At 36.2% G+C, this 18,687-nt stretch overlaps 1 protein-coding gene across 4 annotated transcripts; it reads left to right on the top strand.

Annotated features, from left to right (window-relative positions):
- Nucleotides 1-3,490: 3,490 nt before the first annotated feature.
- LOC129794838 (zinc finger protein with KRAB and SCAN domains 1-like) lies at nt 3,491-18,577 on the top strand. Of its 4 annotated transcripts, none has more exons than XM_055835733.1 (7): nt 7,812-8,378; nt 9,997-10,094; nt 13,423-13,883; nt 14,047-14,229; nt 14,298-14,522; nt 15,750-15,898; nt 15,964-18,577. In XM_055835733.1, the coding sequence occupies exons 3-7, from the start codon at nt 13,521-13,523 to the stop codon at nt 16,424-16,426; spliced, it is 1,383 nt and encodes a 460-aa protein (XP_055691708.1). In that variant the 5' UTR covers nt 7,812-8,378; nt 9,997-10,094; nt 13,423-13,520; the 3' UTR covers nt 16,427-18,577. The 4 variants fall into 4 exon arrangements, with proteins under 4 accessions (XP_055691707.1, XP_055691709.1, XP_055691708.1 ...); XM_055835731.1 differs by having other exon boundaries at nt 7,846-8,378; nt 9,997-10,041; XM_055835732.1 differs by lacking the exons at nt 7,812-8,378; nt 9,997-10,094 and adding an exon at nt 3,491-4,119.
- Nucleotides 18,578-18,687: the final 110 nt, after the last annotated feature.

The raw sequence follows: 18,687 nt of genomic DNA, 5'->3' as shown, positions 1-18,687 counted from the left end.
GTCACAATTAGATAGAGCCAAAATTTATTTTAAAAAAAAAATCTTTTTTGAAACTTTCAATAGGATATTTCATGAACAATAAATTGTGAGAAAATGTGTTAAAAAAGAACTAAATTTTAAAGATTTTCAAACAATTGGGTTGATTCTTTTCTTGTTTTTTTTTCTACAATTTGTCAGTTGTAAGATTTTTTGATAATCTAAGAAAAATATTATATTTTGATAATTTGTTTCCCTTTTTCTATTTGTATTTTGAAGGTCTTTTGGAATCCTTTTAAAACATAATTTGCAAGATAGTTTGTAAAAGTTTTTTTTTTAACCTTTCAAAAATTTTCTAGAATAACTTATCTCTTATTTTTGAAAATAGAGGTTTTTGAATTTTATATTAATTTTCAACTCTGTAAAAGTAATTTATTTTTTATCCTAAATGAATTTTTAAAAATAAGTTTTTAACTATAGAATTCCTATTCTGGGGCTTTTTTAGTTCATTTTAGAGTCAAATATTCCACTCAAATATGTCCAGAAGGAATTAAAAATTATTTCCATTTATTGAAAGCGCCTAAAGAAAAACCCACCACTGCACTGCCAAAGAATTTTCTCCAAAAATTCTAATTTTTCCCTCTTACTAATTCTAAATCATCTGTAATTGTGACCTAAATGTATCCTTCAATTTGGGAGCAAGCCACTGAAGACTATTTTATCGGAAATTAAAAAAAATTATTAAAGATTAATTCTTATCACAATTTTAGCACTGATTTAATCTTATGATTATGATCTATCACTTAGCATATTTATTAAACAAAAAAATTGAAACATTCAAATGCGGTTTTAGCATGAAAACGCATCAATTTTGATCTAAAATTTTTTTTAGATAATCTCACCCAAAAACCTTATGACAATTCGATTAGCGAGATTCAATTTGGGAATTTAAACTGTGTGACAAAATTTTTAACCCTTACGGGGCTATCACACTTAAGCTCCAAGTGCTTGAGCATCATAACCGCTATGTGAGTACGAGAGAGACAACAACGGTATTTTTTCTCGTTCTGTCACATGTAAAATCTTAAGCATCAAGCGCTTGGAGCTTAAGTGTGATAACTCCCTTACAATTTACTTTTCTCGACGATAAACCCTCCCAAGACTGATAGATTAACCCTCGAAGATCGTATTAAAAAATCGTATACTTATTAGTTCTCAATTTCCAATTTATAAATCGTAAGTTAACAATGGTAGTTATGGACGAAGAAAAAAATTAAAGAAGACAAAACCAAAAATAGAATCTTTTTTGTCATCAAAAAAAGTCAAAAATGAATTTTGCATTTTGAAAAAAAAATCCTCCAAAAGGAAAATTGCAAAGTGTTCGTATAGTAAAAAGAAAATTATTGAGAAAAATAAAACCATACCCAAGTGACCCCAAAAAGAAAATTTTTGGATAAATCCTATTTGTGGAAAAACAACAAAAAAAACATTGAGAAACGTTTTTCTTTTTCCTTAAGAAATTTTTTGTAAAACGAAAACGAAAAAAAAGTCACAAAACGAAGTAGGCTGATAAAACAAAATGCATGTGAGAATTGTCAACCACATTTGACAACGAATTTGCACTGTCAAATTTCTTTGATGCAACACCGAACATCCAAAATGTAGACACAAACCAGCATGTCAATAAATTCCTTGTAGAAAATGCAGAGTCTTTCATTTCTTATTTTCAGATAGGCAGGAGGGGCAGGAGTCATCTATAAAATGTCCTTATTAACCAGAAAGGAGATGATTAATGTTTCGGGCAAAAATTGCAAAATGTAAGGACTTGGAAAATGACAAGAAAATCCAATTTTCCGATCGAAATAGAGAACAATGGGCTGAATAAAAATGGACTATTACTTTTTCACATTTATTTGCGTCATGTTTCAGCTTGGACCAACTCAACCTTAAATGCTGGATGTTGATTCAGGACCTAGGAACTGGTTTGAAAATAAGTTGGAGAGTAAAAAATTTGCTTTCTTCACTTTTCTTCGTAAGTATTTGAGCCATGTTTCGGCTTGGATCTTCTAGATCTTTAATACTGTTGCAGTGGGGCTTAATGCCGCGGTAAGCACTGGTGCGGTGGATTCTGCCATGACTCCCGACTTTGGGAGGAACCAAATTAAAGATGTAGATTCGTCTCTTCGTCTCTTCGGGATTGACAAAATTCGCAGGATTTGTGCCTTTATTTTTAAAGATTTCCCAAGATGAAAGGTTTCAGTACCAAACACAAATTCTTTAATAAAAAATCTCTACCGGGCGATTCTGCGAGATGTTTTCCGGATGATGTACTTCGCCCTTTTGGTGTGGTGCTATTCCCCCAGTGGTACCACTCTGATGATGTTTACTGTGCTTTTTCCCTTCGATGGCGTTTCAACCCTGTCGTGGTTGTGCGGGGAACGCTTTCTCCAAGAATGTTCTTCAGAGGATTCTCGGGTGAATGACGCCTCTTTGCAGTGCCGTGCTGACGTGGTACTTTTTTTCCTGCTCGACCCGATACTTCACCAATCTTGCCGCGGTGGTTCGGGGAGATTTTTATGCTGCGATGTTCTCCTGAAAATTCCCTTCGCTGGTTTTCCTTATTTGTCCAGCTATTAATGGCTGTGGTATTCCTTTCGATGTTTCTTGCTTCCTCAAGTTGAATGCGGAGTGGATTTCCTCGATCAACTGATCGGTGTTGATGAAACTTTTTTCGCTTATTCTCCTGGCTCTGGAGCTCTGCTCGCTGTGGAGATCGGCGTGGATATTAGCTCCGCTCGCCGCTGTAGATCCTTTTATAGGGCCCTATGGAGGTAATTTTGCCTTTCCCCCATTCCATGAAACGTCCGTACATGTTTTCTTCTTGTAGACAAATGACGCAAATTGCGCAGGGGGTGCGCAATTTGAGAAAAATTTCCAAGGGGTAGTTCATTTGTCATTAATTCTGGAATCTTGATTCCAGAATCTCCTATATAATTCAAAAATTCATCAGAAATATATAGTATATTTTATTTATTTATTTTAATACGGATTAATTTTGGACAAGTCAATACATAATATTGTTGTCTTTATCCCTTGCACCCGGTCTTTAACTCGGAGAAACTATTGACTTCCACTATACATGTCCTACGACTCTCCATGTATTTTTAATACAACTTCAACGAATTCAACAGAGGGTTCCTTTTATCGAGGACTACCACCAAAATTTCCAGCAAAAGGATTTGATCATGACTACAGCACAAGTCTTCCTACAATTTAAATGGTATGAGGATGTCGTCTCTGACGTCATTACGCTACAATTTAATATCCCCGCCATTACGGCAAAAAAATCGAGAAACCATAAATATTTAAACAACATTTTATTTTGGGGGTAGGCCCAATTATAAATATCTAGGCCCATTTTTTAGGGGGAGGGAAATCTCAAATGTTATCAAATCAGAAGTGGGATCGACCATCCCCTGGGCGGAGGAAGGATAGCAGGATGGGTCTTTTTGTTGTAGACGGGGGTAGTTTGAAATTATATATTTTGGGAGAAAATGAGGGTGGTGGTTCTTGGGGATTTGTAGAAGGTGCAAGAACTCACCTCCTTGTTGGCATTTTGCGAGGTTTTAAGGGTTTCTTTTTTTCTGTTGTTGTGTCGTTGCCGCTTTAGGGGTGTAAGCGTGACATTTGCGCCCCCGGGGAGGACTCGGCTTCCCCTTCGACCACACACGCACACATCTTCGTGGAATTTTTGTGCTTGTATATCCCGTCGCGACGTGCCTGCTTTTAGGGGTGAGTTTTGGAGGGTTGTGTGTGTGTGTGTTCAGCTCAATACTCCGTCGCCTCACTGCCACGACGCCCGCCCGACCCCGAGTCCGCCACCCTGCTCGCCCCGACTACGCTCGCACCCCAAACACACAGCCCTCCGCCCGTCAGTCGTCAACGAGGCGCGAGAGTAGTTTGGTGTGTTCCTCCGTCCGACCCAGCAGCAGCGTTCTGGGGCCTCACTGTGCGGAGCTTCTGGACGGGAGGTGTGCAATTCTCGGCGTGAGAGAAGAGAAGGGGGCACTTGTGGGAAGGATTTTCCGCGGAGTGTGTGCGGGCCCAAACGCCCTCACACTTCCCTTTTTCTCATCACCCAATGTGAGTTTCTCTCTCTCGCTCCCTCTCTCTGTGTATTCGTGCTCCTTGTTGTATTTGTGATTCCTCCGGGTTCGTTCACTGGGGGATGCGATATATTCCATAGAATTATTCTATATGGAAAAGAAAACTCCAGGGGGTTGTTGGAAGTTTATACAGCAGTGGCAAATGTTGTGAAGTGCAAACCCCATTTTGATTTTTCTTTTATAAATCTGAATTTGCATGCATAATTTAATCTATTGAAATATTATTGATTTTTATTAATTTCTCACTTCATTTTCATTTAATTATTTTTCATTATTTTATTTTTAAAATAAATATTTGAAAACAGACATTTTAATAATTAATAATTAAATGTAATATTATGAGAGGAATTTATAATTTAAAAAAAAAAGTAATAGAGGGCATTCGTGATGTCAACAATGGTGAGGGCCAAGATTTTTGTAAACATGGGTGTATTATTCTGTTTACCAACTCGGTTATCAAGTTAGAAAAAATCTTGTATTTTAATTATGATTTAAAAAAGTTTTGTATAATGTTTCTAAGAGTGTTTATCTGCCGAATATTTCAATAATTTAGCAAAAAACAGAATAAGATCGCCATATTTCTCTTTTTAAATTAACTTTCTTCGGGTTGAATTTAGTACTTTTTAGGATCTTTCACGTCAAGTTGAACCACTTCTGAATTAATATCCTAAAAATTTCCTAGCTGGAATTTACTACACAATCGATTAAGAATTCATTAGAACGTAATTTTTGAGTACATATTTATCTCAAAGGGGTAAAAAACCAGGAGGCCATCTTGAAAAATATTGAAGTATGCATAAGAACGTTTGAAACAGATTTTCTGTGATATTTTCACTTTCTGAGCAGCTAGAGAGATCTACAAAATTTGGATATGTTGACGAGTTATCATTCCTCAAAAGATGATTTATTCATATTCACTAGCGGCCATTTTGAAAGTTTTGATTTTTCAAAATGGCCTTCTCTGTCTGAACATCCAAAAGGCTCATATTTGAATATGTTGCACAAGTTTTGGTTGAAAAACGTGTACTTTAATTCATTTATTCAAAACAGAAAGTAGTAAAGTGACAATGTTAAATTCATTTGACATTTCATTGATAAATTCATACGATGAAGGCGCCACCTGACAGGTTAAAAGAAACGCCTTGTCCGATTTTCGCTTTTCAAACAAGAGGGAACTTTTTTTTAAATTTGTTCAATAGTTTAGATAGAAGTCATTTTCAGACAATAATCTTCTTGATTTCTAACGTATTTTTATGCTTCATTGATTGAAAAATGCAAAAAAATACAACAGTGACGTCACTATTTATATTTTTGAGGAAAGTTTTTTCGACTTCTTTACCACTTATAAGATTCCTATAAGTGGTTGCAATACTTTGGGTCATGTACTGTACCCTCACTGCCTGCACGAGTCAGTGGGGTTATAGCGCAGAAGGGTGAGTTGGAATGACGACAAGAGGGTGCGGAACTTCTCTCATTGAATTTCTCTGATTCTCCTCTCCCTCTCTCGCTCACACCACTGCCGTATTGTGCCCTCTCACTCACACCCAAAATTGGTGTGAGTCATCAAAAAGCGATGGATTGAGGGGTTGGAAAAGCGGGACGAGCAACGAGCCAAATCCCCCGAGACGTTTTTATCAAAAAGGCAGCATTTTTGTCTGAAAAAAAAATCACTTCCTTCACTTCTTCGTCTTTTTTTTCTTCTTTTTTTACTCTTGTGGCAAAAATGTCCCAAAAGACAGTCAATACATGCGGAATTTCCATGCGACGACGAAAGTGAAGGTAATTTCGGGTACTACCTATACTATGTGTAAGGGTAAAGTCAACCCCCATCCACTTGAGTCCTTTTTTTTCCTCTTCCTTTCTGGTATTAAATCCATGGCGGTGAGAGATGGCTGCCACGGTGAAGGTGTGTGTGAGAGGTTCATTGCAGGATCATTCACTCTGTTTTGACACGAAGCTAAATGGTGCGTCTCGATGTGTTGGGTGGGACAGTCAATTGAGCATACCAAATGTGAGGCGAGAAATTCATTTTCAATTTGTTCTCCATCATCCCATGGCCTTTTGTAGCCATAACATCTAGTTTTAGGTGACCATTTTAAAGGGCAAGTCAGGTGCAAAGGATAAAAATATGTATTTTCCATTAATATATGTATAGGAAACTTATTATTCTTTTTGCAAATTAGGAACAGAAATCAACGATTATTGATTGAGCTCTTCCAGAAATCAAACTAAGCGTCCTTAAAGGGTTAGGAAGTCATAGAAATATCGTTGAAAAATCGTATATTTTAAATACAAGGATTTTTTATTAAAAATAATCAACGTTGTAAGTAAAAGGAGTTTATTCACTGATAAATAAAAAAAGTATTTTGTTCGAAAAGATTTGAAAAATAAGCGTTACTTTTGTGCTTCTTATACTTTTAACTAACCTGTAAGAAACCTGAAAAATAGTAAGTTTAAGTCGACGCTCCCGAAGATTATGAACCATACTCCTGGGCACGTAGAAGTCTAAAACGTTCTTAAGTCAAGACCGAAAACGACTAAATTCGAGCCTAAAAGCACTAAATTCAAACTAAAAAAATCTTTTTTTAATCGAAAAGATTCACACTGGAAACAAAAACCTAAAAAACTTAAAACCCTAATGTAAAACGTACAAAGTTAGACCCTGAAATGTATACAAAATTTTAGCCCAAAAAAGTATTAAATTGCATCCTAAACTGTACTGAATTTAAGCCAAAAAGTACTAATTTCAAGTCTAGGCTTAGAAAAAACTAATTTAAAGACATGTTTAATATTTTATTTTAATAAGGGATGTTCATCCGAATGAAAATATTCCAAACTTCTAAAATAATCAGATTTACCAAGAAATCGAAATATTTGACATAAAAACACCTTGTAGGTTTTATTTTTTTATCTTATGACAATAAGCGCATAAAATAAGAAATTTGAAAGTTAGAACATAAAGTACAGTCGTTAAAAAATATATTTAACGTTAAAAAATATGACAAACTCTACAAAAAAGTCATAGATATTAAAGCAAACGTCAATTGTTAGAAAAAAAACATCAAACGTTAAAAAGAACGTCAAATTAATGTAAAAAAAAACAAACGTAAATCACAGAGAGTAAACGTCAATCGTTAGAAAAAAATCATCAAACGTTTAAACGAACGTCAAATGTCAGAAATCTAACATGAAACATACAGAAAAAACGTTAATCTTTAGAAAAAATGTGTCAGATGTTAAGATAAACGTCAACTGTCACAAAAACCAGCCAACGTCAAAAGAGAATTGGCAAACGTCAAAAATTATTCATTAAACGTTAGAATACAAAAGTCAAGGATTTGGAAAGATCTGTCAATGAAATGTTTAATCAACGCTTCTAAATTTAAAATTTGTTCCTCAAAACACCTCCTTTGAGTAGATTCCTACCTAACACCACTGAATTTGAATGTAGTGGTATTTTTGGCAGTCCTAGGGCTTGCTTTGTCCCTTCACCCATACATTCATAATGCGCACGGTGAGTTGTGTGATGGGTTCGATTTCCGAAGGATGTCATGAGAATGGCGCCGGCGGAGTAGGAGGCAATGTCTCTCTCTCACTCACCCTCACTCTCACCCACTCACACTCTCTGGGCGAGGGGGTGCGTTTTTGGTGAAATCCCAAAAAAGCTTGGCAGTGGTGGGTAGTCGCTTAATTCCCTCCAACTTCTTCTGGTGTGGTTGCAATCATTAAAGTGGCGTAGTATGTCCTCCTTGTAAGGGGTGTTCTTCTCCGTTGTGGGGTCAATTGCGGTGCTCTATAACGCTTCATTTGTATTGATTTTTTTTCTGTGTATATTCCGACGTTTTTGGAGTGAAAACATCCGGGGGAGAGTCCGGGGGTGAGGGAAGGGAGTGAGACTATATAGTGCGCGGGGGTTAAGTGTTGGTGGAGAAGAAGCAAAAGCCACTTCAGCTGACGCATTAAAATGGATAATAAAATATAATTGATATTTTTTCAAGGAGGGGGATGAAGACACCCCCTTAATGAAGTGTTCACATTTGAGTGCAAGAAGGATTTTTTTTGTGGGAAGATAGTGCCTCAAAGTGTTGAGAATAAATATATAGATACATATATAACACAGTTGAGAGAGTATCGTGGTGTACGTGTGTGTGTATGTGTGTTGAATTTGCTGGTTGGGAAATATCAAAAGAAAAGTGAAAGTTACTCCGAAGCCAGCGAGGAGAACCCCTTTTAGCTGTGATTCTTTCGAAGAAAAGAATAGCACAGCTTCTGTGTCCACTCTAAAACTCAAGGTCGTCGGATCGGGCTCAAACTTGGTATGAGCACGAATTAGGGTCCCCACATTCCAAAAAACGTATGCGCCGAAAAACTTTTCCGGCCGTCCGTCCGGCCGTCCGGCCGTCCGGCCGTCCGTCCGTCCGTCCGGCCGTAGTTTGGAGCTCAATTACAAGAGAACGGTAATAGATAGAGACTTGCGGTCAACGGCAAAGTTCAATTATCGACTGGAAGTCGTCCAACTATGATATCAAATTCAGCCCCCCACCCCTGCATCCGCCATTTTGAATTTTTTTCAATTTTGTTTTTGCTATATCTCAGCCTCTATTATAGCTAGAGGTCTGAAATGTTAATATGTTGTAGGGGCCCTTAAGACCTTTTCAACGATACTTCATTTCCAAAAATCGGACAAGCGGTTTAGCAAATATAGAGTTCTATCGTAAGTGGGCTATAACTCCTAAACCGCTTGACCGATTTGGACCAAACCGGTTTTGAATGAAAGATCTCAAAGAGGTCTACAATTATCTATACATAGGAACTTTCAAAAGTTACCGCTAGAGGGCCTACAATCAAAAACAAAATTTTCGATGACTTTTCGACCAGTTTTCGATTAATATCTCAAAAACTGGACGATAGATTTCGATTAAATTTTAGTATGTTATAGGTGATAGGCACACCTTTTAACCAAAAAAAAATTAAAAAAATTTATGTCGTGGTTTCAGAGATATAGACCAAAACAGGTTTCCATATGTACCGATTGTTGTAATATTGCCTTATATCGGCTTAACGGTACTTGATAAAGACTTTTCGATTGAAGTTTCATCAGGTATAGTGGGCATGACCTATCAGATTTTACTAATTTCGAAATTCAAAATGGCCGCCTTCTGCCATTTTGTTACATCAACAATTACTTTCATCTGTTCACATATATTTTAAACAAACTAATTGGCGCCCCGCGAAGCGGGGCGCCTTTTTTATACATAAAAAATATAAAAATATAAAAATATATAAACCTATAAATATACATATATAAGTACAATGATGGTCCAGCAGAGTAAAGGGAATGTACTGGTAAGTTTCACTTACGGGCTGTGATTCTTCCTTCAGATGACAGTCAAAGTGTGGTGAAGTACAATGATGGTCCAGCAGAGTAAAGGGAATGTACTGGTAAGTTTCACTTACGGGCTGTGATTCTTCCTTCAGATGACAGTCCAAGTGTGGTGAAAATTGAGATGGATAAATTTTTAGGAATGGCTTTCTCACGCATCGAATCACAGCCAACGCGTGTAAATTCTGGGGAAAGGCTTACTCATGCGCGTTGGCTGTGATTCGTTGCGTGAGAAAGCCATTCCTAAAAATTTATCCATCTCAATTTTCACCACACTTGGACTGTCATCTGAAGGAAGAATCACAGCCCGTAAGTGAAACTTACCAGTACATTCCCTTTACTCTGCTGGACCATCATTGTACTTCACCACACTTTGACTGTCATCTGAAGGAAGAATCACAGCCCGTAAGTGAAACTTACCAGTACATTCCCTTTACTCTGCTGGACCATCATTGTACTTATATTTTTGAGCTCATCCACCCACTACACACCGGGTTCAGAATTCTTCGTTTGTTGGTGAATTTTCAACCCTCTCCACCCCCACGCATTTATCGTCCGACATATTCGTGGTACGTGATGGGATCTCAAGCAAAGGACTGTTCAATGAACTGACTGATGGTCACAAACCACACCACCCCCACAAATTTACCCCATACTACCCTATTTAACATACATATATAGCTTCTCAAAGAAGAGAGTACGAGAGAGGGAGAGAGAGAATTCGCTGGATTAACAAATAGAAAAAAAACAAGAAACTCTCCCCCCTTTTTCCCCCGCCGCAGCACATTCAACCCCCATCTTTGGAACAACCACAAAATGGTGGTGCGAGTCTGGTGGAGGAAATACCACGCAGACCAACGTTTTTCCATCCCCTTCTCGGGGATTTTCACTCTCACTCACTCACCCTTCGCACCCCATACACCCCATCTCACTCGCACCCCTTTGTCATTTTCTCTCCCCCAATTCGTGCCGCGCGCTCAATCCACTGCACAATTTTCAATTTCTGCTTTCAATCAGACACATTTTCCTCCCCCTCCCCACCTCCGGAATTACCTCGCTCTCTCCACAAAAACGAAACCCCTTTCCCACCCCCCCCCCCCCCCGACAATGTGTGGAAAGTTTTTGAGTTTAGAGAGAGAAAGGGAGGATTTTCCTCGAATTTTACGATGAAAATTTTTGCCCATTTTAGCATTGAATTTTCTTTTTGCGTAAAATGTCGGATTTAACGCAATATTTACGTGATTTATTGGATTTCGATTTCTTTTATTTTAGGGCAATTTAAGAGTTTGAAAAAAAATGATATTAATTAGTAAATATCAGGAATAAAGCTGATTAGTTTTCTATAGAAGAGATAGGGGTAAAAAGCGGGAAATGGGTTGTTGGTAAAGTTCGTAAAATTAAAGAGAGAAAATCTACATACAGTCGTGCTCTCGTGGTAGGACCGTCGTCAAAATGACTTCTCCGCGGTAAAACGGCTTCAGAATGAGGAATTTTGCCTTCGCAGTGGGACAATTAGTATCCTACCTTTCCAATAGTACTAATTGTCCCACTGCGAAGGCAAAATACTTCATTCTGAAGCCGTTTTACCGCGGAGAAGTCATTTTGACGACGGTCCTACCACGAGAGCACGACTGTAAATAAATTAGAACTGCAGTGACGTAGTCAGGAAGGGTAGTATTCAGATCTCTGAACACTTCAACAGTTAAGATTTTTCTTAAGATAGCTTTTGAAAAGGATTTTTCAAACATTACAAAAGAAACGCCTAATGTTAGAAATGTAACGTTAAATCCTTAAGCAAAGCATACGATAGATTTAGTAAAAAATCATCGAGTTTTAGAATAAATTTCAACGTTAGAATAAATGTTAAACATTGTAGTGGAAAGTCAAGTGTTAGATAAAAAATGTCAAACTTTAAGATAAATGTCAGAGAATAGTAAAGTTTACTTAATGTTTGAAAAGACACATCAAATTTTGATAGAACGTCAAACGTTTAAAAAATTGTTTGACATTTTAACGTATATGGAACAAACATCAAACTTCCAAAGAAATGAAGAATTTCAAAGTTCGAAATTTCAAATGATAAAATAAGCATCAAATGTTAGAAAAGTACGTAAAACGTCTGAAAAAAAACAAAAACATTGAACGTAAGAATAATCGCCAAAAATTAGAAAATATATACGTCAATCGTTAGAAACAGAATGTCAAAGTCAGAATTGGACAATCAAAAGTTGCTAATTTGAATGCAACAATCTTTAACGAAATTATTTTCAACTTATTTTTAGTGTTAAAAAAATTTATTTAGTTATTTTTATAAAAAAATAAATAAATAAGAGATGGTAATGAGTGTGTAAATGCAATGTGTTTTAGCTCAGCACAGAACATTGCAAAAGAGGATTTCGTTGTATGTAGCTGCCGTCAATTAAACTTGATCGTTTTGCCAATTAAGTACTCAAATCGGCCCTAAAAGCAGCGAGGCTGCAATGCATTGGGGAAATTGCCTGCAAATTCGCCCGAAGCTCAATTTGTTGGAGTCAACACTTTGGGGGCCGTCGACGCCAATGAGAAGGGTTTCGCGTGGTGCTATTTTTGTGCACACATTGACGCCACACAAACTGCCCCAATGCGCACCTCACCTATCCCACCCCAGAGCGACGCTACTCACCCCCCTTTGTGACGCCATTCCACCGCCATTCGCCGCAATTCCCACGTCCCACCTGCAATTGTTCCAAATGGCGTCAACGGAATGAAAAAAAAACGAGTTTAATAAATCAAATTGCGATAAAAAAAATCTCAAACTTGGCAGGAGGTTAATTGAAAATTAATCCACCACCCTGAATAATTAATACTACCTATACGGATTTTTTATTCTGTCGCGCTTCACCTTCAAATTTTGTATCAAAAGCACGTGGCGAGTTTTTTTTTCTTTTTTATTGAAATGTTTTGTTTACAATTACGTAACCAGGAAGGGTGTTTGGGTGCTTAAACACCATAAAAATCAGGCAATTTTGGTTTTTTAGGGATTAAAAAAATTACTAAAAGGCCTAGACTAGAGTGTCTTTAAAAAGAGAGAAATTTTCCAACGTCTCCGAAGAAATGTCAAAATGTTCGACTAAATGTCAAATTTTAAACAATCGTCACACATTTTAAAAGAAACTAAAAAATTAGGGAATAAACGTTAAAAATTAGAAGAGAACGTCAATGGTTTAAAACGTTCAAAATTAAATGTCAAACAGTAAAAAGAAATGTCAAAAAATAGAAGAAAAAAAACAATACTTGTTCAAAATTAAATGTCAAACGTCGAATAAAAAATAAAAAAAACAAACGTTAGAATTACAAAAAGCTGTTAACCCTTTCACGTCTGCATAAAACATAGAAACATTGAAACATGCGATCATTTTATAGCGATATTTATTCTGTAAATCCTCTCAAAGACCATTTTGGAGTCAAAACGTCTTCTTTGACCTTTTCTACGTAATCTTAATGAATTTCCAACTTAGAAAAATAAATATATTTCATTTAAACTCAAGAAAATAAAATGTTTCATGTTTGTGTCAGCGTATGACCCAATAGACGCGAAAGGATTAATGTTTATCAAACAGTCGTCTTTACATTTTATAAAAAAAAATTGCTCTATAAAACTACGTCCTTGAATAGATTTCTGACTACGCCTCTGTCTTTTTATGTGACTCTCAAAGGAGTTTATGCATTTAGAGACTCACAAGAGATTTATTTTTACTGTGAAAAATAATAATCTAACTAATAAAAAAATTCAAGAAATTGAAAATTGCTTTTCCATCATCAATTTGGAAGAAAACGCTTTGAAAATTTTTACTAAAAATCAATAATTTTTAATATTTTTTAAATTATTTATTTATTTTTTATTTATTTTTTTTACAGAATTGCAAAACTGCATCAAATTCAGCTGAATGAATTTTATTTTTTGGATTTTGTAAATCATACTTAAGGCGAAAAGTGTGGTTAGAGACGAAAGAAAAATGAATTTTTCACCATTTGGCGGCCATTTTCCCGGTACAATCCCGGGGATACATCAATTTGCCGCATCGGGTGCTCTGGTGTCCACCTCAGCTCCGGACAATGTGAATCGCTATCACTCCAGCAATGTTAACATACCCCACTTTAATCAGCCACACGCACCAATCCTAGGAAAATTCCGGCCCGATGATGTGAACAACATGAACAAGTACAACGGGCATACGAACCAATATTCAACACCCTACTCCCAGGATGGGCAGTCAGTTACGGATAAGCAGCAACGTGGTGGAACGTCGTCCAGTGTTTCCTATCCCCAAACAACCCTTTCGGGGTCTGTGGGGCAACAACCACCTGAAATACCTCAAGTAAGTGCCTAACACACCTCAAGAAAACCCACATCAAAGTTAGAGAAAGAAATTTGAATTTTTTACTGCAAGATCTAAAAAATATCAAAAAAATTCAATTTTCCCTCAATTCACATTTCCCTCTCGTGAATTCTATAAGGATTTGTGCAATGCTCTTCTTCAGCAACAAACCGATGCGAAGCGTGTCCTCCAGAATGTCAATCCCAGCTGGCAATCCCTAACACCGAGTTCCGCCGTCGCTGACTACCTGTCCCATTTGCCTGCCAGCACACTGCCGCTGAGTCTTCATCATTTCCTCAAATATTCCGCTGAAAGCATCAAGAAGGAATCACAGAATCCACTGAGTGTAAGTCCCCAATCCCCCATTACTTCCTTATTTGATAATCCAATTAGCAAAAACTTGACACAACACAGTCGCAGAATCTCAATAATCTCGGTGCTGGTCTTTTGCCGCCCAACAACACCAACCTCAATCATCAGTCGCAGCATCAGCAGCAGGCGCATCAGCAGCAAACGCAGCAGAGTCATCAGCAGACGGGCAATACAAATACCAATGATCATGCGCAACAGCAGACCAATGCACCAGCAACAACGGGTACGAAAAAGAAGAAGAAGAAGAAGGCACCGAAACCACCAAAGGTAAGTTTCCATATTGATTGAATGAAGTCTATGCCTCAAGATGGAGTATTTTGCTAACGCCGATGCAAACGTGAAACATTTTGATTTTCTATCTAATTTAATTAAGGTTTTTTGGGTCATACGCTGACCCAAACGTGAAACATTTTATTTTTTCAATTATTTATGAATGTAATTGTTTTTCCATGTTACAAATGCATCAAATTCACGCATAAGGGGTCAAAGAAGTCGTTCTGAGTGAGAAAAGTCCTCTAAAAAAATTCATAGAATAAAAATCGCGATAAAAGAGCGCATGTTTCAATGTTTTTATGTTTCACGTTGGACGTTAAAGGGTTAAATTGTTTTTACAAATAAGAAATGCATTAAATTCACACAGAAATGGCCAAAGAAGACTGATAAATGTCTTCTAAGAGCTTCCATAGAATAAATATCGTTAAATGTTTCAAATTTCTATGTTTCACGTGGACGCGAAAGGATAAAAAAAAATCTTTTTTTTAATCTTTATTTTCAGCAGAAAGAAAATAAATACAAGTTTAAGAAAAATCTTTGAAAAAAAGCATTCTATCTTATGAAACATGAAACATTTTGTTTTCCCGAATTTTAAATTATTTTAATTGATTTTTTTTGCTGAAATTTACAAAGAAGACGTGTAAACTAACAATTATTCTCTAAGATCATTTTGAAAAAAAAAAATATCGTTGCTAACCCTTTCGCGTCCACGTGAAACATAGAAACATTGAAACATGCGCATTTTTATCACTAAATTTGTCCTAGGGATGCTCTCAGAGGATAGTTCTTAGGCAATACGTCTACTTTGATCTCTTTTACGTGAATTCAATGCATTTCTAGTTCGCAAAAACAATTAAATTAATTTAAAAAAAAATGGAAAATGAAATGATCCACGTTTGGATAACCCAATGAACGTAAAAAAAATTCTATGTTTCATGTGGACAAGAAAAAGTTAAATTCGCAAAAATATAATGTTTCACGTTAAAATAGGGATTTGTTTTATGAGTTGTTTAGCTTGTTTCCATTTTCTTTCTACTGAAAATAAAAATTCTAACATTTCACGAATATTTTACTATTCAATGCAATATTTTCTGTGGCTACAAAGGCTACAATGTATCTTCAGTAATAATTTCAAGGGAAAGCATAAAAATGAATAAACTCCTTTTTGAACTTATGAAAGATTTTCTTAACTGAATTTCACATTTAAAAAATGTTCTACAGGAAAAAAAGCCTCGTCCAAAACCCGGAGAAATTCGTCTTACAACCGCCCTCGATGGGAGTACACTCTTCTGCTGTCCTGAGTGTCAGATGGCGTATCCAGAGCGTGGTTTGCTGGAGCAACATTTAGTGGGTCACAATCTTGAACGACGGTACGGTGAAACATTCCTGAAGCATTTTGTTTTTGAAAATTAACAATTTTTTTCTGCTCCTTCAGATTCATCTGTGACATTTGCAATGCAGCCCTTAAGCGCAAAGATCACCTCACGCGTCACAAGCAAAGCCACAACCCTGAGCGTCCCTTTGTCTGTACAATCTGCCTCAAAGCGTTCAAGCGCAAGGAGCAACTAACGCTGCACTTTGTCATCCATTCCGGTGAGAAGAGGCACATTTGCAATGAATGCGGCAAAGGCTTCTACCGCAAGGATCACCTGCGGAAGCATACGCGTTCGCACATTGCCAGGCGCGTCAAGGCGGAGCTGAGTCAGCAGAATCAACCAGCTGGCGGGGGTGGGGGTGGTGGTGGTGCACAGGGTGGTGTGGTGCCCAACATGCAGCAGCAACCCTACCCGCTTGCTGGCAATCAAGCACCAAGTGGGCAACAGACGCCACAGGCTGGACATCACAATGGGCAACCGCAGGGCAGCGGTGGGCATCAGCAATCACCGTGTTTGTCCTAAAATTTACTCTTCCCCAAGTTCACCCCCATTTTCAATTACTTCTAAAGCCGCCATCCCCCTTTTTGTGATCATTTCCCCCCTATGTGGGCAATTACTTACTACTAGATATACATTAATAATGCAAATGATTTATTTCTGTTTTATTTATATGATTTTTTTTTATTTCAAAGATTTTATTTTAGTTTTACTTTATTTTTTTTTAATAATTTTTACAGATGCAATCTTTCTATAAAACATAAATTATGTAGTGTCCCGGAGCAAAGGCGTAGCCTCAATGCATGGTGGATGAATATGAGGGATTTTTTTGGGCGTTTAGAAACTTTTAGTGCAATTTTACGTCGAAATCAGCCATATATTAACCCAATAAACTTTGGTTAGAAATAAGTCGAACTACAATCACTGAACCTTTCATTTTTGCTTCAAAACTTAATTATAGATTACTTTGGAAAGCAATAAAAAATTTTTAACCCTTTGGGGATCTTTAGAAGCACTAACACATTATTCTAGCAGTTTTTTTCCTTATATTTTTTTATGGATTACTTATCAGTTCGACTGCTTAAGGCGTCTAGAGGTCTTGCATCAAACTGTCAGTTCTATGTAAAATTAAATAATTAAAAACTGCTAGAATTTGGTCGTTCTTTATCTTCATAGAAGAACTATATCACTATGGAAAAGCTTTCAATTGGACTATTTAAGGCGTCTTTAGGTCTTGTGTAAAAGTGACAGGTCTACGTAAAATCTTTCAGGAAAAAACTGCTAGAATTTGTTGGTTAACTATATCTAGCAATTTTACCCTTACGGGATTTTTCATGGAAGAACTGCCGCTCAAACTGTTAAAGGCGTATAGAGACCTGTGTCAAACTGACAGTACTTCAATGTAAAATCTTGTAATAGCAGAAATGCTAGAATTTGGTTGTCCACTATATTCTAGCAGTTTTTACTTATAGGATTTAACATTAAAGAACTGTCAGTTGGACTGTTTAAGGCTTCTAGGGATCTCAGAGTTAATGCAGCAGACTGAAAGTTTTTATAAAATCTTTTGAGAAAAAAAAACTGCTAGAATTTGTCGATCCTCAATGTACTAAAGACTATGTTGACGTACAATTACGCCACGTTACCATAGTTCAACCAATTAATATTTTGGCTTGAAACCAAGAAAAGGCTATTGGCTTGAACCCTCTTACCTCAGAACTTCAAAATTCCCCTTCAAATATTTTTTTATTATTTAAAATTTCCGTTAATCCTCCATATTCCTTCATCATGCATAAAATAAATTAAGGAAAAGAAAACTGCAAAATATCCAAAGTGCAGAAAGATAAACAATAAAGAAGTATAATGTATATTGTATAATGAAGGGAGAACCTGAACATTTATGAAGAAAAAAATGATATTTAATAAGTAAACATAGTAATTTTATATGTATTGATGAAGAAAAAAGAAATAAATTGAAAAAAGAACATAGTACAAAAATTGACTCATGGTAAATTTCACATGCTAAAGAACAATTAGAAAGAAAGCAAAATCACCCAAGAGATCTACAAAGGCAACACAATAAAAAGATTTAAAGAAAAAAAGGAAAAAAATGATATATAAAATAGAAACTGCTTCAACATAATAAATGATAAGATTGATATTGAAGATGAGAAAAAAAGAAGAATATTTAAAAGCGTAAAACTAAATTATTTATATATTACTAAAGAAAAAAAAACAAATATAATTAAAAAAAAAACTTGTATGACACGTAGTGTTAAGGCAGACGCCGATGGGAGAATATTTAAACACAACACACACAAGAATAGAAAAAGAAAAGAAATATTTTATAAGGAAAAACTCTAATTTTTAAGTGAAAAAGAAATGAAGGAAGACACTGCAAATTGAATCCTCTTCCCTAAGGAAACTTTTTATTTAATTTCGGGTAAACCATCACCGAAGATGAGTAAACTAAATTTATATATTTTAGCGGACTGACTAGGCAGGCATCATGTATGAATGACGTGCGTGGGCGAACAACAACATGAATTTAATAGAAAAAATGCATTATCTGTAATCCAACAATTAAATGTGTAGAGAAAAGGTGTAAAGAAAACAAAACAATATTGAGCGCAGACATTTTAAGTATGAATAAAAATGGTACAGCAAAAAAAAACAAAATGGCGTTTGGAATTCGTTAACCCTTTCACGTTCACTTGAAACATTGAAACATGGACTCTTTTTATCACTATCCTTACATTCTCTAGAGAAGCTCTCAGCAAATACTTTTC

This window comes from Lutzomyia longipalpis, chromosome 4 (genome assembly GCF_024334085.1).
Source record: "Lutzomyia longipalpis isolate SR_M1_2022 chromosome 4, ASM2433408v1".
Taxonomy (NCBI): domain Eukaryota; kingdom Metazoa; phylum Arthropoda; class Insecta; order Diptera; family Psychodidae; genus Lutzomyia; species Lutzomyia longipalpis.
Note: the sequence above shows the minus strand (reverse complement) of the source record. Positions and strands in the feature narration are given on the sequence as shown.